At 32.0% G+C, this 27,061-nt stretch overlaps 2 protein-coding genes across 2 annotated transcripts in view; one reads left to right on the top strand and one right to left on the bottom strand.

Moving 5' to 3' along the window:
• The window catches only part of LOC106122465 (neurotrimin), a 155,582-nt gene that overhangs the window by 93,564 nt on the left and 34,957 nt on the right, over positions 1-27,061 (bottom strand). The window lies entirely within an intron of this gene.
• LOC106122327 (lachesin) lies at positions 6,298-22,032 on the top strand (the record flags this gene model as incomplete). The annotated part of the gene is made up of 10 exons (XM_013318266.1): positions 6,298-6,367; positions 15,660-15,763; positions 17,701-17,908; positions 18,258-18,413; positions 18,779-18,907; positions 19,963-20,100; positions 20,253-20,402; positions 20,663-20,731; positions 21,406-21,489; positions 21,950-22,032. Coding segments are annotated over 10 exons (1,191 nt in total), but the record flags the coding sequence as incomplete, so codon positions are not given.

The raw sequence follows: 27,061 nt of genomic DNA, 5'->3' as shown, positions 1-27,061 counted from the left end.
AGAACATTTTCAAGGAAGTTTAAACAAGCAGTTGGTCATGTCCGTCCTATTTTTCATCAAAATTACCAGCAGTTGTCAAACGCACTTGTAAGTTTCTCTGAAGAAGCCGTGTACGAGTTGTACCTATCATTTTGTCACGTACCAACCTCGTATTTTAAAAACAACTGGACAAATAGTTTTTACAAGCAATTTTATCATGCAATTATCCTAACAAAAATGTAAACGTTATTTGTTAGTTATGATTTTAAAATAACTCTCCAGAACTCTCTAAGTATATATCAATTGTATTAGAGTCTTTTAACTTTCAGTTAAGGACTTTCTTATTGAAGATATCTCAAATAGCACCTTTACTCCTTAGATTTCACATTATAACTGTCACACGCTGAGTATATCGCCCTTTACTGTTATCTTTAATCACTTTCAGTGTTAGTCAACATTAAGGGTTCAGTGTGCCTCAGTAAGTATTATAAAAATTTTACGAACATTTACAGAGTATAAAAGAGCAAAACGTTTTATTGAATAGTGTATCGAATATTTGCGGGCAACAGATTCATGGATATGTCAGCGTCGCACGACCGCAGACTACAACGGATTGCATCGCGCCTGACGCCAACCCAGCTCAGCCCGGCCCATATGAAATATATATCTAGTCGAGCAATATCGGTTAAACTCTTTCCATTGTACGCAAATCTTCGCATATATCAATGCAAAATGAATTCTATACAATACGAACATATTATGAATGATTGTACGTTTTAATGTTTTACTTGGATGTTAATCATATTTATACTACATATAATTCAATTAATTTTGTACATTAGAAAAAGTTACATAATCTTTAAAGATAACAAGTAAAAATTATGAGTATTGCTAAAGATAGAAAATATTTTCCGAAGAGCAGTGGACCTTAACAAGAATTTTATGGTTTAAAAACGATGATAACTTTGACATAAAACATACAAATTTCACCACAAATTTTTTAACAGTAACAATGTAGTCTAACTTTACAGTAGTATCTGAGTGCATCCAATCTTATAATGGCAAGATTTTTTTACTTCCTTATACTAAAAGTGCTTCAAGTACTTTGGTTGCATTCAAGTTCTAACTTAAGAAATATTTTATGCACGATGCGTTGATTTCGCAAATAAGCACTAATTGATTAATCTATACATTTCTTTATCAAAAATTAAATTATATTTTACAGTCGAAAAATGTAAATGTTTTATATTTAAAAGAACTAGAGAAAGGATATTAAAAAAAAAATAGGGTGAGATATGGTGCTATTCGTGCTCACATTGTCGCATATGTGCAAGTACGTGCCTGTATCTGGAACTTTTGGGAGACTATAAAGAAAATTCTTTCCTTTGAATTTACGATTTTTCTATCGCGCTTAAGCGGCAAATGATGGCAACCGGATGAAATATTATTGTTCTTAGGATTCGCACACGTGTAGATAGTCGCTTGTGCTGGCGACATACTTGTAGGAAATCGAGGTATTACATAATCGATAAGTGAAAATTGATGAAGATTAATTGTGTAAAAGTCCTTAAAATATTTAAAGGACGTTTACTTTTGGGTCCACATTTTTTCCGACAACTTATCCGTAATAGGGTTTCGTATTCTTTATAGTTCATTTCATAGTCAACTTTAAATATAGGAGTGTTGTGGTCGAGCAATATAAACTTTTAATGAGGCAGATAACATGACCATGTTTGCTGTTTCACGGAATATTCCACGGATGCGCATTGAAGAAGGTTATGCTTACGTTCTTAGTTCCTCTTTATTCAAACAATTTAATCGTCTAATTACAGATAATATTAATTTTTAATCATAATTCAACTTAGAAGTTATATTTATTTAGGCCTAACAAGGAAAAATATGAATAAAAAACAATGGTATGTCTCAAAAAAACAATGAAAAGGGCGTGCACGCTGCGTGAAAAATTTCAAATGGTCAACATTTTATATAGTTGGGAATATGATTGAAAAACTACGAGTATCTTCCATCGTGTCATATCACTTTTTAGACACATGTAACCACTATTATTTTATAATACTCTGTTTACGTTATTAAATTTTTTTGAATTCAAAAGTGACTGGTTAATAATAATACAAAAAGCTTTAAAAATGTTGCAGAAAAATCAAAGGCTGATAATATTTTACGTTTACCTTAATTGATACCTTTTATCAGCATCCTATACAAGCTTAAAATAATTTAACAGTTAATATAACATTGTTTAACCGTCACTTCGTTCATTAATATTCAACGGCCCAATTAAAACAAAGGTTTGGCAAGAACACGAAAATTCATCAAAACTTTATTGAAGTTGAAACAATACATCAAGGCGCTAAAACATCCTAATAGTCCAAAGATTGATCGTTCAGGGCCGTATTATTATTGCAGGGAGGTATTGTCGGTTGACACCCGACTCCTTCTTCTACGCCGCCCGCGTCACCGTCGCCAACTTGCTAAAACAAACAATGGCCAATGTTTGTAGCTTCACGCCAATCTTATTGACAACGTATGCTTAAAAGCCTCCTCTTATTTATCTTTAATCCTACAAAGTACATTTAACTTGAAAATCTCATTTTTGTGTATGCCAATAAATCAAATTAATAATTGCGTAAAAGTGTAGGTAAATATAATTATTATAATAGCTCATTATTTGTTCTAAAACAGATGCAAAAATTATCGACTAACATATCAACTTGCTCGATAGTTACATTTAAGAGTTTTATGAAAGAACTTTGCATAAAATTTTATACAATTTTCAGTAAAAAGTGTGAAGGAAATGACCTAGAATAAAAAGTAATAAAGTATTTCGCAGCTAAAAAGTTTTTTCCTTCTTCAATGTCTTAAATATTGATTCGCTAATGGAGAGTGATTCGTATTTTTCCTCGCTAAATGTATAAATTTCTTTGCAAAAAAATAAAAGTTTTACCTTATTACTTTTCTATCCGTATTTAATGCTTTTAGTTGAAATTTAAAATCGAATATCGAAAGCTATTTAAGAAACTTTCCTATTAATAAATTAAGATGGGTTATTATTTTTTTATAAGGCTAGAATATTTTCAACATAATAGTAGGTCATCAGTAGGCTTCGCACATCGTCAACCCTATCGTTAGTTTCATACAGTTTGGCGACATCTGCACATTTTCAATGCTATAGAGTGGAGGACACATTTTTATAGGAACAAATTTAATCTAAGCAAAAGAAGGGATCAGTCTCGAGAGTACCCCGCGCACGTGTCGCCCCCTAGCGTCGTGAACACAGACTAACAATCATTTGAAAAACTTTATTACGTATTCTATGAAAGTCTACGTAAAAACATCCGATTTATTTGTCGAAATCTAAACTATACGTACATATATCTACTATATTATGAAAAGTACTGTATTTTTAAATTTTTAATTGTTATATTAAATTTGAAATCAGGCTAACCTACAACTTTACGTAAAATGAAATAATAAACTCATGTGAAAATGGAATGAAAATAAGCAGGAGCCCTAGTTTCGTTAATGTAGACAATTATTATATAAAACATATGTGATTTCAGTTAAGTTTCCTGACAAAAAGTTGTAAGGCGAAAAGTAAAAAATAAAACTTTCTCAAATTAAAAGAAACGTACGTATAATACTATAAACTATCAAGTTACATGGCGGAGTATTCAGGAATGTTATGCACTTATATACCATTGTCTAATCTTTCTCAATTATATTAACAAAAGACTAAACAAAAGGCTTCAAACTAAGTATAACAAGTGGTAGCAATACAAATAATTTTCCAAGATGTCATTAAGTTTCGCTACACTTCCCCGAGGAATTTGCAGGATTGTAACGCTGCGCGAAGAAAATTTTCTTAGAAAAACAATAAATTTTCTGTGAGCAACGCTCGAGTGAGTTTCGGTGTCGGCTGAGCGCCTGAGCGCCTGAGCGGGGGCACGCTCGCCATAACATATTGAATTTGAAACGAACAAACTTCTCTTTGGTGCGTGTAAGATTTCCTACCAAATGTTTGTGATGCAATTTTTTGAAGTGAACCTTCGTACAGACGTGCAGGGGGTTGAGGAATGTTATGTCCCTAAAAAGCGATAATCGAGAGATTTTTATGGTTGTCATTAATTCGTAAGTCGGTTCCTGATCTACCGATATTATTATTTTTTATTCGACAGGTAGTTTTGACTATGATAGGCTCCGAGCCCCTCAGAGTGGTACAGTGAGCTGATGATGATAATGATGAGGTTGTGTTTATCATATGATACTCGTATGATGATAAATAATACTGTTTAAAAGGGTCATTTATCGAAGGTGGCTTTGTGGCCGGCCTGTAGTAAGTTATACTATAATTAAAACATTACATTCAAAATATGATTATATTTTCACGTATTCGCATTTATATAATGTTTACAAAAAGTATGAGGTACTGTTAGTGTAATCTACACCGATTTGCGAAGACGGAAAAAAGGGTTGTCGAAGCTTTAAGATGGGGATTCCTTATCGCTGACCCATTCTCAGTCCATCGCTATCTTTATTCTGCGTTAAATTTACGTATTTATATAACAGAATACCAAATCACAAGAAAATAATCTTATATATAGTTATTGAGTTTCAATTAGACTACGAAATTAATAGTAAAGATGAATCAAAAACACTCGCGTCATAAAAAGACTCTTCAATGCATACACAGAGTTCACTATGTATAGAGTCGCAGTCTCATTAAACCATTACACAATAGCTTAGAGAGCACTTGTATACAAGTTCTAAGTTATAAAAAGAACAACTCTTATACTCAAATTTAAAAAACAAAGTATTATTTTTAAATACAAAACACAAATTCAAAAAATTATCTATAAATGTTTAGCTACAAACCTAATTTGGTACTCACGAGTTTACTATTATTAATTAAATTTCCCCAATTTAGGTTCATATTGGCTAATAAGATAGATGTACTCTACACGCGGTGAACTGTAGGGCGCAAAATCATTATTGTGTAATGTTTAAACATATTACTACTTAATTCTAGATAAGTGGTTAAGCTGTTTTCTAGTGGGTCAACTCGAGTTAAAGCTTACTATTTACTATTTCCTACGGTTACTACTATCTTGGATCAACAAACTTCTGTTAGTTGTCTTTCCCTTTATAAAGTTTTACTACATCGAAGGAAAAAAGCTAACATCATAAAACTGGACAAAATATTTTTTTCATTAATTTCAACTGCTTACGCCGCCATCCGTTGTTGTTTGTTGAGTTAATACTACTAGACGTCAACCGCGACTTCGTCAGCGCAGAATTAAAAAATAATAAATAAAGTGACCTCTAGTATACCCCCGCGTATCTACCTTTCCATCAAAGTACCTTCAAAATCGGTCCACCCATTCCGGAGATTACCCTGAACAAAGACAGCCTTATGAACAGATAGACAGTTTTTAAAAGTTGATTTTTCGTTATCAGGTATCCAAATACATTTACGCGATATGTTTTTTAGGTATTACATACAGACAAGCTACATAATATCTTGTTGTGACAATAAACTTCAATTTACAAAATTTCCAAGGAATTCTTACAAGTAAGGACTTGCGTCTAACTTCTTTAATTAATGCGAACTATATTTCAATATGATTAATTTCATGTAATACAATGCTGTCTATCAAGCAATAGTAGTTATATTATTTCTTACATTTGTAATCCCTTGTTGTCTAAGCTAAGCTTAATTAAAATTCCAGAGTAAAATATAACTTCAAAAACAATTTATCTTTTCATTATTATCATTCATTTAAATATGAAAATATTCATCTCCACGAAGAAGATACTTCGGTGCTATTTAACGCCGCACCTGCCGGAGGCGTCTTAGCTTGGCCGAAATTAATGCGACGCAAAGTCGGCAAAGTCAATTACACTTTATTAAAACCGTCTCCATTTATATCAATTTGACACAAACTGTTACAAATACTGGCAATGTTCCGTCCTTTTATGCTCGCGCGAGGCGGGGCTACGCAAGCGCTACGCGTCTACGGTTCTCGTAGACAAAGCGGCGGCTGTAGGTGAAGCGAGCCAGTTCGCTAACGGAGCGCCTCGGGCTCGTAGCTCGCGCTTACGCTGATAGCGTCTCGTTGCTACGGGCATCGGAAACCACGAAACCATAGCGTACCTCATCCAATGAATAATTAATTAATCGCACCAATTCGAAGTACTAAATCAATGAATGAACTTGGAAACATTATTAATGAAATTGTAGAAATTATCGCCGGCTTATCGAAGTTTAATTCGATGGCTTTTTTTGATTTAAATATGACCGGTAAAAAAACAGATTCGTATTTAATATTGACATTACTGTTATCTGTGAGCAGTTTTGTTTCCTCTTCTGATGGTAAGTATTTTTAATGTAAAAATTACTTTTTATTTGAGAAAATGTTAATTAGGTATATGTATTATTGAAATACAGCTTACTAATATTTTGATTTAAGAAGTTGACGAAGTTATTAACATTGTCAACAATTGCTTAACTGTTAAAGTCATATAAATTCATGATTTCGTTTACCGAGGAAGTAAACAAACAATAGATTCTATGTAAATCGCCTTAAAAATTACTTATTCAGTAATTATACTGTAGTTATTATTATTGATTACAATACGTTAATATTTTTTTAATTTTACATTTGTGTCAAATCATAAACTATGCATTTTTATTATGGTTTTAAATTTTTAAATGATAAAAACATAAACACACTATTAAAAAGGCACTATCTTTCTTGTAAGCTGTGTGCGACAGGTCAGCTAAACTCAAAACTAAATAAGACCAATCGTGACAGCTGATTCGTTTGTTTTTATAGTATCTGTCAAAGAATCCATGTTTTATCGTCTGTACATAATTGATCAGTTCACTAATACCATATTAGTGTTTAATTATAATAATTAGTGTTTAATTCATGCTATTATAATTAACGTTTAATTTAAATTATCATAATTGATGTATAATTTATGGAAATGAATAGAAATTATAAATTAAAACTGTCTGTCTGGAATATTTCAAAGTTATTAGTCGACAAGTACTGGTTTGAATTTATAGTTGTAAGCACATTAATCTTCGAAATGATGACAATTACTTTTTTAATGTCTCATAGTATGAATGTCGTACAACTTTTTGGTACACTACAATAATGTTATTTAATAACATTATAAATGCGTATGTTTGGATGGATGGATGTTTGTTTTAAGGTATCTCCAGAAATTTGGTATAGATGTAGAACGTAGCCTGAAAGAACACATATGCTACTAATTAAGTTTATTTTTCCGCGCGGATAGAGTCGCGGAAGATAGCTATTTCTAAATTCTTTTTTAATGAGTATAATGCATAAATTTATTGTTTATAGATAAAAAAGATATTTTTAAACATTCGCAGTAATTTCTTGTTAGGTTGTAACAATTAATTAAACTTCATTTTCTACAGAAGTCTTCATATTAATCAAATATAAGATAGATGAAAATTAATAAAATTATTTACTAATTAAAATGGTCCCAGTATCTGATATTAACTTTTTAATTTAAAACTCATAATCATAATTTACATTGAACACTTTGGAAATGTTGTGCTGACATGTTCTTTCACTTTTTAACCCACTAACATAAAAGCAATAAAATCAATCAATGAAATTCATCGCGATATTTTTATTGATTTAATTCAACTCAACGACAACAAAGAGAGCATTGCATTTTATGGTCGTCCAAAATCAAAGAGTATATTGTTGTCAATGTCTACACCAATTTATGATGCAAGTATGTATAGTTATGTAGAGATATCTCATGCCATGTTTTATATATATATAATCTTACCTAAAAACCTAATTTACTTACCATGCATGTATGTAAAAAAGCTTAATAGATAGCATAAAAATATGTTATAGTATTTGTATGTTATGTGTTAAAAAAAAAGTTTTTTTTAAATAACATTTTGACGCAATGTGATTGAAACTCTAATTCTCATGTTCATTATTTACTCTACTTCCAGGAAAAATAAGCATGAAATAACAATTTTCAAGCAACTCCAATATAAACGGGCTGAAATGTAAAAATGAACAAATATTTATACAAGCGTTTGAATTCTTTACGTATTCTAAAATACCATGTTATATACCTTTATTAATTTTCCCCTGTGTACATTACGCAGTGGAATCACTAATGATATTGAATTACAAACCTATCAAAGCTTTACAATGTTCTAAAAGCTTTTAATGAAAAACTATTAATATACTTCGTTAAAAATTAATTATATTTTATTGAATTTATTTATATTATCAGTCATGTAATAATACGCATAGTAAGGGATATCTGAACTGGTGAGAGAAGTGCTATCACGTTTGGATCTTACAAAATATAATATAAACCTACCTAGACATCAAATTTTACAAAGAAAATGACAGCTACATTACTAAAAGGATCTAGTGCCATTTTCTGAAGTTGACAGGGAGGCGCTAGTGAGACTCACTAGCCTCACTAACTAAATTATGACAGCTCACTAGCTGTCACAATTTAGTTTGTATTATGTCCACCGGTTCAAATAGCCTTGTCGGCCTATAGTAATAACGATTAGTTACATTTTATAACGTCTGAAGGCATCAACTTATCATATTATTTGTGTGTGCTATACCAAATATACAATTAAAATTTCAGAATAAAATCTCATTAAAATAAAATAATTGAACCTTTTGGCACTTATTGGTTTTGGCACAGATTTTAATTTAGGCCAAAAGTCATAATAATATTCGCTACAGTGAACCACACGGCGCTCAAATAAAATGTATTTATTACTTTATGAGACTTTTAAATGATTACATGCTAATTAAATATACATGAGTCTATTTCAGTATACAATTTTATAACGTCACATATTCCATTATCTGACAAAACATTTATAGAATAAATAATTAAATAAAAAACAATTAAACATCAATATTGTGTGTTGCCTACTTTAGTATTTTAAGTACACTGCAGGACATAGTAAGTGTCAACAAAATGCTTCTTGGACAGTTGCCAAGAGAGCATTTGCCATCATCAAGCGTATACGAATGCAATGATCACCACCACGGCCTAGTTAACGATACTGTTGTCGATCTAAATCTTTTCCAATCGGTTTTGAGATTCGAGTGTTTCCCGTTGGACCGTACGGCCTACCGGTCAATCGGCCCAATAAAACATTTTTTTTTCATTTTCCTGATCGATAGTTTTACATGTTTCCAATATTTAATCGATCAAAATAACTACATTGAGTAAATTTTGATATAAAAATTGAATACAAACAACGTTCAACGCTACACAATAGAATCATACTTTAAAATCCATTTAAATATAGAAAGTAAATGTACGAACATTTGAAAAAATAATAATTTACTTTGAATGCCTTTCATTTAAAATCATATTGCACGGAACAATGACGTATCCGTATTTTTGAGAGGACTGGTTCGGCGTTGATATCTGTTAGTCCATTATTCAGCGGATTAGCTGTGAATTGAATAAGCTTCTGAATGTTCAAAAGACTGTTATCGTATTTTATTTAATTCCTTTGAAAGTAATATTGACCAAATCATTTGTATATTATTCCTACTATTTCCTCAAATATCGAAATATTACGTTAGAAAAATTTCTAACGATGGAAAGCCATGCATTTATTATGGCTTCGTGAAAAGAAAACGTCATCAAAAAATTAAACCTAACAATTTAATTACATTTTTTTTCTGACTGTTACATAAGTATACGTCACTATTAAAGTAGACTGGGAGGAAGTTTTAGTTACAAGCTCACTTCTGAACTCCGCATTCTATATGTTTATTATTTGCGAGATGCAACAGCTACGTTTTAATTTCTCATATAAGTTTGAAACGGCTTTATAAAAACTTGTTTTGCGACATGTTCACTAGAAACTTTACAAGTATTGTAATATGAGAATTTTGCTTCTTTGAATTACGCGATTCAAATAAGTCTTTATGTTTTATTATAGAATGTAATTTGATATTGATGAATGAAAAATATTGATGAAAATTTACATAGTAAAATTGAAAGTATTTTTAAGAGTAATTAAATTCAAAATATTTATTAGTTTTGTTTTCGAATATTCAATATTATCAAACTCAAGAAAAACATTCAGAATAACTTCGTTTGGTTCCGATGCTCTCACGTCATCTCACTCCATCTAATGAAGTCAATTTTACGTGCCCCTTCCACGTTGCTTTCCTTTTAAATTTTCTCGCGTATTTTCCACGTCATCTATCTTCTATGATTCAGTGTTGGCATACTCCTTTAGATTTTAAATTGACTTCATTGATTGAACTAACTGAATCTTAAGTGGATTAGAAAACATTCGGAAGTTTCTTTGTTAAACTTTGAATATTATACATTACAATTTTATAAATGTTGTAGAAAAACACATGAATTTTAGTCAATTTAAGCTTATAGTATTTAATAAGTCATTTTTACTCTCGTAAAAGAAAACAGTATTTAACAAAAAAATATATTCTCAATACACTTAAAAACATACGAAAGCGACTAAAGCTTGTATAGTGCAAAAGTGCTGGGTTTATGAAGCTCGCGTATTTGCATTTCACTGCCCTTTCATCTCTAAAGATATTTCGAAGCGCGTCCTCTCTTTAACTTTATGCTAGTTACCTAGGAAGTCAGCTGCAGTAAATTGATTTATTCGCAACTCCAAAATATTACGTAAATATATATACGATATACATACATCAAAAGTTTCACAGATTTATTAGTGTCACAAAGTGATGAAATCCGAAGAAATATAGGTTCCTTATTATGCTTTGTAAAATTACTTATATGTAATAATTTTAGAAACGGTATCTGCATTTTTTTGTTGTAGCGTAAATAGTATTAATATTATTTTTAAATCGATTTACGATTCAAAACCTTGGCTAACAGCCAGCATATACAATATTATAAGATATATACATACATGTAGGAGTTTAATAGTATAAGAGTAACTATTTCCAACAATAACTTTAGGTTTGAAGACATAAATAGATAAAAATAAAGTAAGACGGCGTGCGATACAATTCGATACGGCGAGGTTACGCCGTCGTATATTTGGTATGAGCGCAACGTTCGCCCATATTTCTTGACGTCTATGCTCGTAGCATCGGAACCACTTCACGCGATACTCGCCACTTTTTGCGACTCGTTGTTTCCACACCACAATAATATTGAACGTGGTTATAAACGAATAAAGAAAGAGTTTGATAAGAAACGTTCCTTTGTAATACAATTTGAAATAATGGTTAATTTTAAAAATCTATCCAGGAAATAATATTCATGACATTAAGGTTATATGAAGTTACAATGGAATTGCAATCGAACCGTAAATTAACTGTACACATACACATTACGTTCAAGCTGTACCTATGTTTAGTAATTTCAGCTGTGTGTAATAGGTCAATGATGCAAAGGGAGTAGCGACCTAAAACGATTGAAAAAATGTGTCAATTTTCCTGATTAAATGTTTGGCAAAATAATTTTTGTTCAAGAATGTGTTAAATATGTTAATGAATTCATATTTATCGAGTTAAGTGTGTAGCGGCACGTAATCTTCTGAAATGATCGTCGTGTTTGTGTATGCATCCGATTGGTGTCGTCTACAACATGGCACGGGCGCGCCGCACGCCACACCGCACGCCTCGCACCCACCCACGGCCAGCGCCACTGTCGCCTAAGCCCCCCTTCCACTGATTTATAACGGCAATATAACGCTAACCTGTCATGCAGATATTTTTATAACTTTCATACAGACGGTATCCTCTAAGATTTTTCTTTGCGGAATTTATTCTTATTGTTTTCTTTTTTTGTTTCAGGCGCTTATGAAAGTCATCATTATTTATTAAAAAGATTTAACTGAAATAATATTTATTAAAAAAAATCACGTAGCTTTTTACCTACTGTGTCTTTAATACGCCTGGGTCGTACCCAGTTTATAGTTGAAAAAGTTTTGCACGTTAGCTATTGAAGAATTATTGAATCTCTCGTGATATATCTCCAATCGAACTCATATTAAAAATAATTTTTTCATGCATTTTTCCCATTAGGATTTTATATTTATTTTTAAAGCTTATATTTTTCATCTACTCTAGATAACTGAGATGTAACATTTAAATGAATATAACATTTTAAAAAATTAATTCTAAAAGGTTATTTGTAGCAAGACTGCTAAAAGGAGTCTGATTAAACACTGTTAAGTTAATTAATTCCTTGTACAATAATTAAAGGCATGAGAAAACAACAATTAAGCTGATTGCGTTTGCAATTGTATTATTATACTTTGTACCTTAAAAGCCTTTTCTGTAGACTGTAGTATAAAAAGTATAGTTACGTCCTTTAGAATATATTTTTAAATATTAAATTTAAAAGTCAATATTGCTCACCTTTAAAATATAAAAAAGTAGAGCGCCATCCTGATATAGTGTTGGCCTCGTGAACACGACGAACAATAGTTCATGAGGAAAGCACAGAAATTTAAAAATAAAATTGAAAATATGAAAAATCATACAATAAGCGTTATTCCAATTTGTCATTTGTTAACTTCGATTTTAGCTTACTCTCAGATTTTGTAAATTGGTTTATCAAAACTATTTTTATTTTCTTTACTTTCTAAATTTTTAGTTTGAAAGTTGTGCAAAGCCCCATTACACTTCATCGAGGCACAAAATTGTATGTGCGCTGTGAAGAGGTCAGCTCAAACTTGAAGTTTCAGTTTGAGAAAAACTTGCATAATGGAGGCTTACCACTCTGTACCGCGGGCATCAAATATGCACAAGTCGTTAGTGCTTTAAAGTATTTTCTACAGCAAGAAATTCCTTACCCAATTACAATATTTTTAAATAAAAATGCATTTAAAAAAATAAGAGCCTAGAGGCAAAGAACTATATAATTTTGATAGAAATATTACGTAAAAGAGAACTAGTTTTTAGATCCCTAGATAGGCATAAAACGGTATTTACCCACTAATTTAAGTACTAAGAAAAATATGATCTTGTGAAAAATTATGGGATCTTCTAATTCTTTTAGGAAACAAATAAATAGTAAGTGCCAATAAATCTATTTCTATTTTAATGTCGTAGTTTAATTTCTATTTTAATTATATAATAAATAATTTGGGGCAATACAACTGGGCGCAAAGCGTACTGAATTAAATTAATTTATCGACATTTAACTAACAGGCCTACTGCCTTTAAGCCACAAATTGGGCGCTATATTTATACATGACTTCAATTCTCTCAATTTCGCCAGTTGGGGCCTCACATTTCAACGCTTCGACGCTGTTTGCAGCCATTTACAAGCATCGCCAGCGATAGGGATGTAATTGCTCACTAGATAGGTGTTCGGTGCAGCGCGTACATTCCGCGCCTCCTACTCAATATTGTTGCATTTTGCATAAAATCGATACTCATGAATGTAGTTACACTCCTCTATAAAGCGGAATGAGATCCTTCAATGTGATTTCGATGTAATCTCACGAATGGCTAATTCTAGTGCATTCCAAACAATTGTATACAACTTCTAATAATTAAATTCTGTTTGTAAATCTAAAAATTTTAGGTGACTTTATACTAACTAAATGTGAATAAAAACACGTCATAAATGTGATAGGAGTGAATTTTAATAACGAAATGGGTCATTGTGGGGTTTTACAATTAAGGGTAGTTAATTTAAAGTGAAAGAGGTAAGTTAAGCGGAGGCGAGTGTTCCGGTCACTGTTAGAGTGCGACTCGGCGCCGCGCGGTTCAGTGGGAATCTAATTTGCGCGAGCGGCGGCCGCGGACTTTTGTCACAGAACACAGCTCCAATTAGGTAAATACACGAGTTAAAGCCGCACTGGACGAGGTGGGAAGCTAGCAACTGTCGGCGCAACGTCCCCTGCATTCGTAAACACTTGAGTCTAATGAACGAGATATTTGTTTTCATATTTCGAATGACCACGGAATTGTTTGTTTTCGAACTTCCGAATGAAATTTTAAATTATTATAGTACGAATCGCAATCGGTTTTTATTCATCTGAGTATTTGACTACACAATCATATAAGAGTACCTTTGTCTCAAGTCCAGTTAGTTTAAAACAAAGTAGTAGAAGGGTATCTTTCTTGTTAATTCCTATTAATGTCAGTTTTATGTAAAGTAGCAAGTATCTGCAAGCCATATGTCATAAAGATGCTACAAGCAAGACATGTGGATTGTTTATTCTTGTTCCGTAAGCTCTTTTTTCATTAGAGCGTGCGCGTCGCTTGCAGCGCGCTCGCGGTCCCAACGCTAAGATTGATGGCTGTACGATGGGTTTGTTCTATTCGCTTTCTCTCTCATCAATCATTCGCGGATATTCGTCCATGTCTCAGGTTGTTTATTCCAAATAGATTGCTGGTCTCTGGTACTCGTGGTCTCGTACATTATATTGTATTTGACGTTTCCTTTTTTATTCAAATCCATAGTAACTATTTTGTGACCTTGTTCAATGCAAATGTCAATTAAGGATGTGCTTTATTTAAAACTTCACATTTTTTTTTCAAAGGTTTATCGGGTTATTAATAATATAAAGTAGAAACACTTTAAATAGTTAATAGGCTAATTGATTGACAACCCTAAAGTGCGTCGTTGTTGCACTTGTTCTCTTTAATTATTTAAATATTATTTTTCGTTTCTTCGCGCATTAATTTATGTAAAACATCAAAAATATTTGTACTCACTCAAGTATAAACATACATATCTTCAAAATTTAATTTCATAAAATATTTTCAAGCTTTTCATCGGAGCGCAAAAGGCAATCTCATTATATTGAAGAGGCACCAAAGCAGATTTGTATTTTGAATGAATCACGACCGTCGAGGGTCCGGGGACATGAGTGGTCCGATTTGTATTATATAAAAGGCGGAGTTTGAACTGAATTCTCCGGGGAAGAATGCTTGTCTAACCTCAAGCAATATATTGTACGAACGGCCTTAAAAGATAAACATTTTTAAGCAACCTCTCCAGATAGTAGGTAGAACTTACGTACAGACAATTCTGTCTTGTAATTTTGTAATGTTGACTTATCTAACACACAGTAATTTATTTAAACACTAAAGTGTTATGTTTTTCATAATAATACTTTTTCATTATACATTTGTAATGTATCAAATTAGGTCATTGCGCGCGAACTCCATATGAGTAGAAAGAGAGATGATGATGCGTCCCGGAGGCCTAATTTAGTCCTCTTTCCACTTCCCATCCTCTCCTTATAAGGAAAGAATGGGAAGTGGAAATGGACTTTCCGGATAAGAGGATGCATGGAAAGTGAAGATATTTTCTTTCTGTGCATCCTCTCCTCCGTCGGTAAAAGGTAGGCAACGCATATGCAATTGCGTATGTCTATGGGCAACGGTCACTTTGCTATTTCAGCGATTTCGGGTGGCCGCTCGCTCGTTTGCCACCTTTTGATACAAAAAAAAGTGTTCCAAATTAGAATGTTTAGAAACCTGATATCTCACATAATAGCTTAAATCAAAAAAGAAATAGTTATAAACATTTTGGACAGATCAAGGTTTTTCAACGCATACTATTTGACCTAACTATAATTAAGTTGTGCAACACCAAAATTGCATATCACTAGAAACATTAATTCAAGCTGTTTGTTTCAGAGTCTCTGTACCCGCGCTTCGTGGAGCCCGTGCCGAATGTAACAGTGACAGTCGGTCGTGATGCGCTCCTGGCTTGCGTTGTGGAGGATTTAAAGGGATACAAGGTAAGTACAATGCTGTACATACAGTCTTACAGCTTTGTCTCTTTAAGATCGGATAAGATTCGCTTAATATACATATTGGTGCAAATTTGTGAACGTATATATAATAATTTAACAAAAAATATTCAAGTCCGTTAGCTAAAGGTGGGGCAAGGTTATTCATAAAATACTAAAGATCACTAACTGTAGTCTTCTGAGTCCAAGTATCGATTTGAAACGTATTGTTATCTCTGTGTTGTCAAAGAGATATTGGTTTCAGAAACCCACTGTAAAACGAAGCGAAACGAAATATATTCGCTATATTTAACTAACACTTTATAAAATGTAAATATATGTATAATGTAATCTTCTAATACAAATACCAAAAGGTTATACATTGCAAAATAAAGCTAACAGTTGCAACTTTGCAATGGCGCATTGTTATTTATCAAAACCCGCTTTGCACTTAAGACGGTATAATCACGCGACATAAATCCAATACTAAAGTATTACACAACCCAGTAATCTAGATTAATTCAGACATTAAATAATTAATAAAGTGTTCAGTAAAATACGTCAAGTGTAAAATATATTCAATAAAGAGTAAGTATACTATAATTAGTAAAGTGTGAAAAATATGAGAAGTATAAAATTTTGACACAAAAACTAAAAAATTTCCAATTGGCAAGTGTACAACATTGAATATATCTTTATTTTACAATGCCTTTAATATTAAACTCGTTAAAAGAAAATATGATCTTATTTCTTTCTTATAAAAACGCTTTATTTAAGTATGTAATATTGATATTAGATATTACTTTTATTATTATCAGTTTACAGTCTTGTCTATCCTTGAAAATATTATCATATTATCAACTTATTTTTATTTCGTCTACATTCTTACGAAGAATAATAAACTAACAACCTTCAACTGTGTAAATCTCTCAAAATGATTATTTTTTGACGTCTACAGCAACTCGATCGGTGTAATTATCATTACATAAAACACAATTTCATATTTACATCTGATGATGTGGGACTCTTTGTTATCAATTTTTAAAATCATGCCATTTATTAATTACGTTGAAACACTTATATGTCATCAGTTGTAAATAATTTAACAGTGAATATTTTTACGTAGTATTATTAATGTAAAAGGGGTGGATATCTGACTAAATTGTACCGCTCTGGTAAGCCTATTGTTCGACAGTTTACTGCCTGAGGTCGGTGATTATTTTGATATATAATCCACTAATATCATACGCACAAAGCATATTAAAACATTAAAAACCATTCTTTAATTCACTTCGTAGTATGAAAATATTTTAAAAGTTTTTCACAGAAATTCGCTCATGCACTAAAGCTCAAGACCGCTAACTAAAATTACATACAACTTCATCGGTGCGGCGCAGTAAAGTTTTAACAAGGCAACTTAATATCACTTTGGCCAGTAGCACGATTCACCAGTTATTAATCATGCAGGAAGGCTAGTTAGCGAAATTGGAGTGTCGTGTAGTGTGGCGAGATTTATATGGCATAGGAGGAATTCTCCGGAGACGGAGTTTCAGCTGATAATTTAATATTCTTAAAGCCGTAAACAAGTTAACCCTTTCACAATTAAGCTCCTGTTTAATGCCCCACTTGGAGATATTGTTGTGGATGAAAACATAATCTATGACTAAATTAATTTGGAACTACGAATATTTATTATCTAATAATAAACATATTATGATTATTTTTTTTTGCGCTAGTGATAGTTTAAAAAATGACTATACATTTAAAAAGTATGTTTACATTTAAATAACACCTACCCTTCTTTGATGACATTGTACGTTACAATTAGTAACATCGTAATACCTTATTTCATATATCTCAAAATCTATAATAAGTAAAAGGAACCATTTGTTTAGTAAATAATGTATAAAATGAGAAAAAGAAATATTAAATTAATATTCTTTTAGGTGGCATGGGTGAGAGTTGACACGCAAACAATCTTGAGCATACATCACAATATTATAACACAAAATCCAAGAATCAGCCTGTCTTACAACGACCATCGTTCTTGGTACTTGCACATAAAGAATGTGCAGGAAGTTGACCGTGGTTGGTATATGTGTCAAGTTAACACCGATCCTATGCGCTCACGGAAAGGTTATTTGCAAGTTGTTGGTAAGTAAATAATAATAGAGAGCGGAAAAGACCTATATTTTAGCATAAAGTTAACAATTAGATAAGTCGACTCTTAAGTTAAAATAAGAAATTATAACTAACAATAACTATAAAAATACATTAATTAATAAATACAAAATTATGTACATTATTATTTTAAGTCGTAAAATTATAACATTTTACCTAAAATCCACATTCCTATAATGGATTCATATGAAATAATAAATTGACAATTTCCCTTTTACTTGGAAAAAGTACAGTACATCTTACTACTGCTAAAATAAATTCCACTACATTAGGATTAAGATTTGAATTATAATTGATTAAATGATTATATTAATTTTAATAGTGCCGCCAATGATAATAGACAATATGACGTCAACTGACATGGTGGTTCGTGAAGGCATAAACGTGACAATGTACTGCCGAGCTACCGGCTACCCCGAACCCTACGTAATGTGGCGTCGTGAAGATGGTCAGGAGTTTAATTGTAACGGAGAATCAGGTACATTTCTTCATCTTTTTATTCATGCTATGAAGTCATCATCATCATAATCAGCCTAAATTAATGCACCGCTGGACGTAGGCCTCCCCCATCGATTACCACAACAACTTCAACATTTTCTTTCTTTTTTTTCAAGACAAAAGTATTTTCTTCCTTTTTATATGCAAAATGGTAGTAAGTCAACATGTACAATTTTTCACTCTTAAATATATATCGAAATACATTTTATTTTGTTCTTTTGCATGAATTATTTGTTTCCAAAAAGTTTTTACTAACAGTTCCTTTCCAATAACTCAAATGTATAGGAATTAATACAAAAACAAATTTTCAGTTTACAGTTTGATACAATTATTTATTTTTTTCAGTTAACGTAGTGGATGGTGAAAATTTGACAATATCTAAAGTATCACGACTACACATGGGCGCTTATTTATGTATCGCTTCTAACGGGGTGCCGCCCTCGATTAGCAAACGAGTCGTCCTCATGGTTCAATGTAAGTTCTTCGCGATTCTAATAACATTTCTTTCAAATGTTTTCACTACCTGGAATAATTTTAATCACAATTATACCGCTAAACGTTAGCTTTTTCAAGTTACATCTAAAAATTTCAATTTACTTAAAGCAAGCAATAAAAGGAAAACCTATAAAACTGTGACATCATCACAGATAATTGTAATCAAATTTTTACTGCCTTTAATTTTCTTGGAATAGCGGGCACATTTATAGCGCCTCATTGAATCGACCTCAAATCATCCGGTCATAAGTACGTGAGTTTTTTCACATCGTTTCGTTTCGGCGGTACTCAGGTTTGAGAAATATTATTTTTCTCGAGGCGGGCGCCGTTAACGACTATTTACGAGACGGGAGCTCTACCTGACGGGGTCTTCTACCGGCTCGTCCGTAATTGCACCCAATTAGAGCATTATGCTGACGTGAATACGACACGAGGGCGATAATGGTGATTCTGTCTGCGCCCTGCAGCCCCCTCGACCCCCGCGGCCCCTGCATCCTCGCCTCGACCGACGCTTCTCGCCATGAAAGCCAATGAGATGATTTTCTTTTCCTTAATTCTCGTTTCTCATCACAGCTACGTTTTCCCCTTTCCGTTTCTAATAGGTGACGTAGATGTTCACGTAACTTTCAGTCGATTAACTGACGACACTTTGTTATAATAAAAGACAAGTCGTATGAAGGCAATAATGCTTTACCTTGTTTATTGCTTTAGTGCAATATTTTTGTAGCATATAAAGTAATTATTTTTTAATAAGAATTTTACTAAAGATAGTTTGTAAATAATTAACAAATGCATTTTAAAATAAAGCTCACCAGTTTGACATCTACATTCAATTTCGCATTTAAGGGATATCTTTGATCTCATATCCAGCGACTCTACCGTATGTCGGATGAAATTTTAAAGTTCAAACGTCCAGCTAAAGCATTATACAAAAAGAGACTTATTAATTAGGAATAAAAATCCAAGGAATAGACTAAGGATTTGATATAAGAGTATTTATATTTATTTTACGTTACTTTTCTTTTAAAATTTAGTCCCACCTATGCTGTCAATACCGAATCAACTTGAAGCTGCCTACATAGGACAAGATGTGACACTCGAATGCCATACAGAATCATATCCAACTTCTATTAACTATTGGACGACCGATCGAGGAGATATGATTATATCAGGTCAGTATTAAAAACAATAACTATTTTCAGTTATTTAAATAATTAATATTTTAAAAATCGAACATCAAATTACAAAGCTTATGATTAAATATTTAAAATGGTTTGTATCATATTCAGTTGGTTCAATTTCATGCTAAAGTGATTTATTCCAGGAAATAAATACATAACTTCATTGACTGATGATAGTTATAGTCGAATAATGAAATTAACTATACGAAAAGTATCAAATAAAGACTTTACTTCATATCGATGCGTCGCGAAGAACTCACTCGGTGAAACGGACGGATTCATTCGACTTGATGGTATTTCTTTATTAAATCATAATAGTCATACTAACCATACTAATATTATAAATGCGAATGTTTGGATGGATGGATTGATGTTTGTTTGTTTGAAGGTATCTCCAGAACAGCTGCATGGATCTCGCTGAAATTTGGCGTAGACTACTAATTAAGTTTTATTTTTAATTCCGCGCGGACAGAGTCGCGGGCGACAGCTAGTTAGGTATAATATCGTTTGAAGACTTACATTGTTAAAATAAAATTACTGTTTGTTCTTTCAGAAATCCCTGCTCCTTCCACAATCAGTACTACCGTCAACTATGTTCCGACATTCCCTTACAAAAAGAAAGGTAAATATTCCTACTTATATAATTAATTCATAAAACATATTGTTCGTACTTTTATCCGCAACATAAATGTATTTTTGCCCAGTATGTAGTCTATGAAATTAATAAATATCTAGACGTGCCCATATACAAACTCACACAGTTACAAATACACGAGTAAAAATAGCAGTCTAAAGTTCAGGAGCCACGTGCCGCTTATAAATTTATCGCACTTCTGTAGTCTACGAATGAAAAGGTCGATGGTGGTTTTTGTATTTATTGGTTTTGCCTCCGTGGCCGAATGCTTGCGAAGAATTGGGTCGTTAGTAATATTATTGTGGCAAAAGCAATTTTGTTTACTCTTTGACAATGTTACCCGTTATTGTAATTTATTTACATCGAGTTTTACCTATTGTTAGTTCTAAATTACTCTTGCAATGAGAAATGGGTATTAAAATTCATCTATAAAAGAATATTTATTAAGTTCATCATCAATTGTTTTAGATTTTTTAGATAGCCTTATGGTTAAGGGTATGGATTTCCGAACACGTGGTCGAGAGTTCGAATTCCGCCATTTGAATTGTAAAGAATATCCTATCACATACCTAGAGCTTACTTGTAATGGTACAAGAAATACAAGTAAATTAACAAAAATTTGGTAATATTGTAAAAATGTTATTTTTTTACCTTTTACTTAGGTAAAAGTAAGAATCGATGGAGGGAATCTTCAGCTGAAAACCGAGTTATAGGTGACTACGAAGTCGAAGAATGGAAAGATATGGGTAAGCTTAATTACTTCTGATATTAGGTTAAATTTTTTCTCTAGTACATTTATGTGTGCTTGTTGTAAATATTTGGAAAACGTCAATGGTAAAGACGAAGAGAATCAGAACCTTAAATAAGAAAGTCATGACGAGGATTAATGAGTGTTTAGGAAGTAAATTTTCCATTAAGACGAACCTTTTTAGTGTTAAAAGATTACTGAGCAGTATAATTGACCAATTTCATTAAAAAAATGTTAAAAATTACTGAATTGATGGAATCTATGGTATCGAATGGATGGGAACGATGGTGGAAGACCAAAGAACGTATGGATAGACGTTATGAAAGAGGATATGCCTAAGAAGAGAGTGCATTCAGGTACAACGGCAATAGAGATGTATGGAAGAGTAGTACCATGCTGTACCTACCCCTAGCAGGTAAAATTCAGATGATGTTAATACTTTTATTTTCTACATATAGATTACGAGTCTACACAATCATCCAAGTCTGCAGTTCAACGTGCTACCTTACTCGTTATAATAACGATGGTTTTATTAAGTTGACAATGAATCATTGTTTGTTCATAAGTGCCAATGCCAATGTTATTGTAATATGTAAGGCAACGAAAAAACAATTGTCATGAAAAATTTTAATAACTAAGGTGATTAAAATCAATGTAAATATTATGATAAGTTAGAAAGATGTTTTGACGATGATAATTTAGTAATATTTCTGTGGTAGCTAAAATTCGTCACCTATCATTATTAAAAGATATTTTTTATTTACAAAATGAGAATTATATATCTGTCGGTTTAAACCAATTTAAGTTAAACAGTTCTAATTGTACAAATTAGTCGTCGCTCCAGATAAATACGTAAAATTAAGTTTCAATAATTAAAAGACTGATAGATTTTATGAAACGTGCCATATCTAAGTCATTGAATCACACATCATTAGATGATTAGAATTTATTGTAAATATATTCATAGAATATTTCTTTAACTGCAGCATTCAATGTGATCTAATAGCCGTTACGGACATCGCTTAGAGTTAAAAATATAAGCTATAGACCAACAAAATTATCCGACCCGGTCAAACTAAATTACGATAGTTCACTAGCGCCCCCCTGTTAAACTCAAAAAAGTATAACAAGATCTTTATCGCACTGAATCTGTCTTTTGATTTTATTTAATGTAAATTTGCTATATCTGTGGAGATTTTACACCTTTTCTGACAGAAGTAACTGTGAACAAGAGTGACTTTAAAGCGTTCGTTACCGCGTAACATTAACGCGTTGAAAAAACGCCCGTGCGAATAAAGATTAAGAAATCATTAGCTGACTCATGTACGGGAGTTAGTCCTCAAATTATAATGCAATATTTGATCAACAAATTGTTTTTGAAAACACTTTTGTTGATCAAATTGTTTTATACACATTATTTGCAAGAAAATACAAAACAAGTATGAATTCATGTGTTTTAAAATGAAAGATGGTTCTTATAAGATGTCAGCAATCTGCGGAATTACATGTGATCATCCAGATTCATGAAAAATATACGATTTGTATCCTTCATCATACACTTCACTGAGTATAACAAAGAACTGTGAAAACGTTTCGAGGCTCTTTCACTATTCCGTTCTCAATAGCTTTCAAACTTAATGTACATATTATGTAAATAAATAAAGATAATAAGATATAATAAAATATTATTACAAAAAGAGACAATATTGCGTGCTTTGTAAACAAAGTAGTATAGATGTCGTAGTAAAATATGTAGATAATTTTGCCATAAGCAGATTGTAAAAAGATATACCGTAAGATAAATGTTGTTTATTTTACTTAAATAGTACAGATAAAATGTCAACTAATGCCTGTAGCACACTACCGCGAAAGTAAACCAAAGCAATGATTAATGCAGGTCACACACGTTAGGTTTTATACGACGGTTTTGACCTTACATCACTGATCTGTATTGATGGATGAGTCATTGCTTAAAAATGACAGCGTTTCGTTATTTTAACTTGAACGGTCCTGGTGAAACAAAAAAGCACTAAATACAATGGCTTATAGCCTGTCCAGTTAATAGAGGTCAGTGCTTTTCATGTATAACCTACAAGTAAATCTTAGTGTGTATAACAAAACTTTACAGTTATAATATTTTCAAATCAAAAATTACTTCGCTTCGGTGATTTCGCGGCAATATGCTAAGGGCAAAAAATATTTCTTTCACGGTTTTTTGCAGCTGTCAACGTAACGTTATTATGCTTCGCGTTGGCTTCTATTTACATGATGAAGGTAGATTATAAATTTCTATAAATAAGCTTCCCTGTTGAAGGATCTATAGAAATTATAGCCATCGTTACCGTTAGTTGTTTATCTATAATGTTGATGAATAAAAAAAAACATTTCTAATATGTTGTACTTTTATTATATGTACCTGGAAGTAATTAACAGCTAAAAATAAGGATGCATATCTATCATTTATTTAGTATTAACAAAAACAAACAACGTTCTTTGAATAAAAATAAGAGCAAATGTTTCACGTGTTGTTTACTAGTTAAACAGAAATATTAACATAAAGTATTGCTTATGTCATTGCAATGGATAAATGAAAGGTAAGTGTAGGAAAAGAGGATAGGATTGGGAAGGAAATTGTCGCATGGAACTTAACTCCTTATATAAAACTAGGTGATATATATGATATATATATCTCATACAACAATTAATTAATTAACAAATCACTACATTAAGAAACATAACTCTAAGCGAAACGATATTTAAATTCTTCAAAATGGAAATATCGTTAACACAAGACAAGAAGTTAAATATAATCACAACATTTCCACTCTTATTAATATTTTAAAAAAAGGAAGGGTTAAAATAGAACAGCAGTAGATAAAAATGGAATATAAATTACTTTAAAGTACTCAGTAGAACAACATCCGCTAAGGAAATCAATACAAAGTGTACCTGATTAATAAAAACTAGCTGTCGCCAGCGACTCGCTCTGCGAGCAATTTAAGTAACAACTTAATTAGTAACTTATGTGTTCTTCCAGACGACGAGACTATGAGAAATCCGTGCTGCAGTTTTGGTAATACCATCTAACGAAAACCCATCCATCCATACATAAAAGCATTGGCCATAATATTAATAAGATAACTTGCCGCGTTCTATCGATTTTATGCAAAATGCAAGCATGCTCTGTCGTAAGCAGCCTGTTGTTATTAAACTGTAGACTCGGCTCATTTCATCTTTGAACACCGCTGTTACATGAATCATTAATTTTAAGATGTGCCCAGGTAGCAACTTCATTCAAAATTGTATATACATATTTCATTTTCAATAGTCATAATGAAATCGAAGCTTTCCTACTGAATATTAATATTACTTTGTTATAGACTTAGTAAATATTTCTTTTAAAAATCAAATGTAAACTGAGGTGTTTGGAGTCTACCCTAAGTAAGAAGTGACTAAGCCATAGTCAACCACGCTGGTCAAGTGCGCGTTGGTTGACTTCACATAGTCTTTGAATTTCTTCGCAGATATGTGCTGGTTTCATCACGATGTTTTCCTTCACCGTATATCCTACATTTTATTTTGCATTAACGCAAAAATAAAAAAGAATAAATATTAATAAAACTGAAACTATAGTTTGTTCCTGTTTATTCTATGTTAATATAGTTGTTAAGGTCATATTGTATAGGGACTTGTATTGCAGCTTTTAATAAGAGAACGCCTGTCGACTGGAATATTGTCACAGATATTTTAATACTGGTGGGATTAGCTGCTTACTTAAACAGACGCGGCTACGCTTCGTGACGTCATATCGCAATACAATGAAATGCAAAACTTTTTCTATACAATAATATTCAACGTCGTATTTTGCTTTTTATTTTTAAAAGAGCAATAACTTTATCTAATTGTCAATGTAGTTTATCTTTTGAATTTTTTTTAAACTTTTTGGGTTCGATTATACGAGATTATACTTTTACTCCAACGCCTTGGTAAGGTTCAAGGACATTGGATAAGGGGTTCAGGTTTACGAAAAGCGTAGAAGATTTTCGTACATGTATTTGAACATTCTACTTGTATATAACAATTGTTACTAAATCTTTCACTATTATGTACTCCTTTGTAATGTTTAATTAGGACATTTCAATATTGTCGAATCAAATATTATTATTAAAGTTATGTCTGTTAAAATTAATTTTAATTTGAAAGCAATTAATTTTCGACCTACTTTAAAACATTGTATTATAAGTATATAAACTTGACAGAATCAAACTTGAATTACTTGCTGGCTACAGCTTTATAAGAAAGTAAAAAACCAGGTAACCTGATTAAAAAATACACTAGAGATGAAAAGCAGTCGGTAAAATATTTTTCTTTCACAGCCGAAGGCGCAGGACGCGAAATGCAGTATTCCATTTTCTCAACGTAACTACGTTGCGCGTTCCGAACAATAAAATGCTTTTAAAGCATCAAGCGACATAATTCCTGTATATAAATAATTCTAGTAAAAATTTCAACACACCTCTACGAACAATGAAACTAAGTTATTTTCACAGTTTTTTGGGTTATACAATTTTAGCACCTTTTCATTAGAACAACATTGCCAACTAGACTGGTGTAATACCACGACCACATAGAAGATAAAAGTGAATTGGAAGAAATGCCGCGTTTCGTCTGATTAATGTAAGTTTCGAAACCCTAATTTTAGTTCTTTTTCCCTTTCCAACTTGTAAAGAAAGGATAGAAAGGGGAAGCGGATTTGGTGGAGCAGTGGATACATAGGAAGTGATAATATGCTCTTTCTCTGCATCCCCTCCTCGATCTATTAAACGCATCTGCAGATACGGATGTCTATGGGTGAAAAATGTTATATTCATAGCAATGTCATAAAATCTAACACGCCTTCTAAACCAACACAAAAGATAAAATGTTAAGTTGCTATTCACTTAAAAACAAATCTTGTAATTTTTCTTTATAAATAGCTGTAGGCATTTATTGCAAATGTTTTCGTAAAATAAACCTCCCCATATCTTACTATAGAACTAAACGTGACGAAGTAAATTTTGAGCGACTTGCCTCCAAGACACCCCGAAGAAGATGAAGTATGTTTAATGTATGAGGGTTGAATATATGCTTTGAAACAAGGCAATTGGAAAAAGCTTTGTTTAAGTATAGAGCTCTTTGTAGAAACTGTTTGCTAGAAACTCTTGTTAGATGTAATATTTTATTAAACACAACGTAATAGTTACTTTATCCAGTCAGGGTGAAAATGATATCAAAAAAAATATCAAAGAAAAAATAGGTGTGTGTTCACAATTACAACACAATTTGTTAAAACAAACTTTATAATTTCCGAATATTAAATGATTAAAATTCATACGATACAAAAGAATAATGTTAAATATTATATAAAATCAGATTTTTTAATTATTGGCTGTATAAAAATTACTCTAAAATTAAACAACAATGGGATCCTTCTCCGAGGCGAGCATCAATCACTTCGACACGACTTTACGTTGTTTGCCAAATGGATTATAGGAAATCGGGAGCCTACCTGATGGAGGTTAGTGTCAGAT

Source organism: Papilio xuthus, unplaced genomic scaffold (assembly GCF_000836235.2).
Source record: "Papilio xuthus unplaced genomic scaffold, Pxut_1.1 DF826923.1, whole genome shotgun sequence".
Classification (NCBI taxonomy): Eukaryota; Metazoa; Arthropoda; class Insecta; order Lepidoptera; family Papilionidae; genus Papilio; species Papilio xuthus.
The sequence above is the reverse complement of the archived record's forward strand: the minus strand, read 5'-3'. Positions and strand labels throughout refer to the sequence as shown.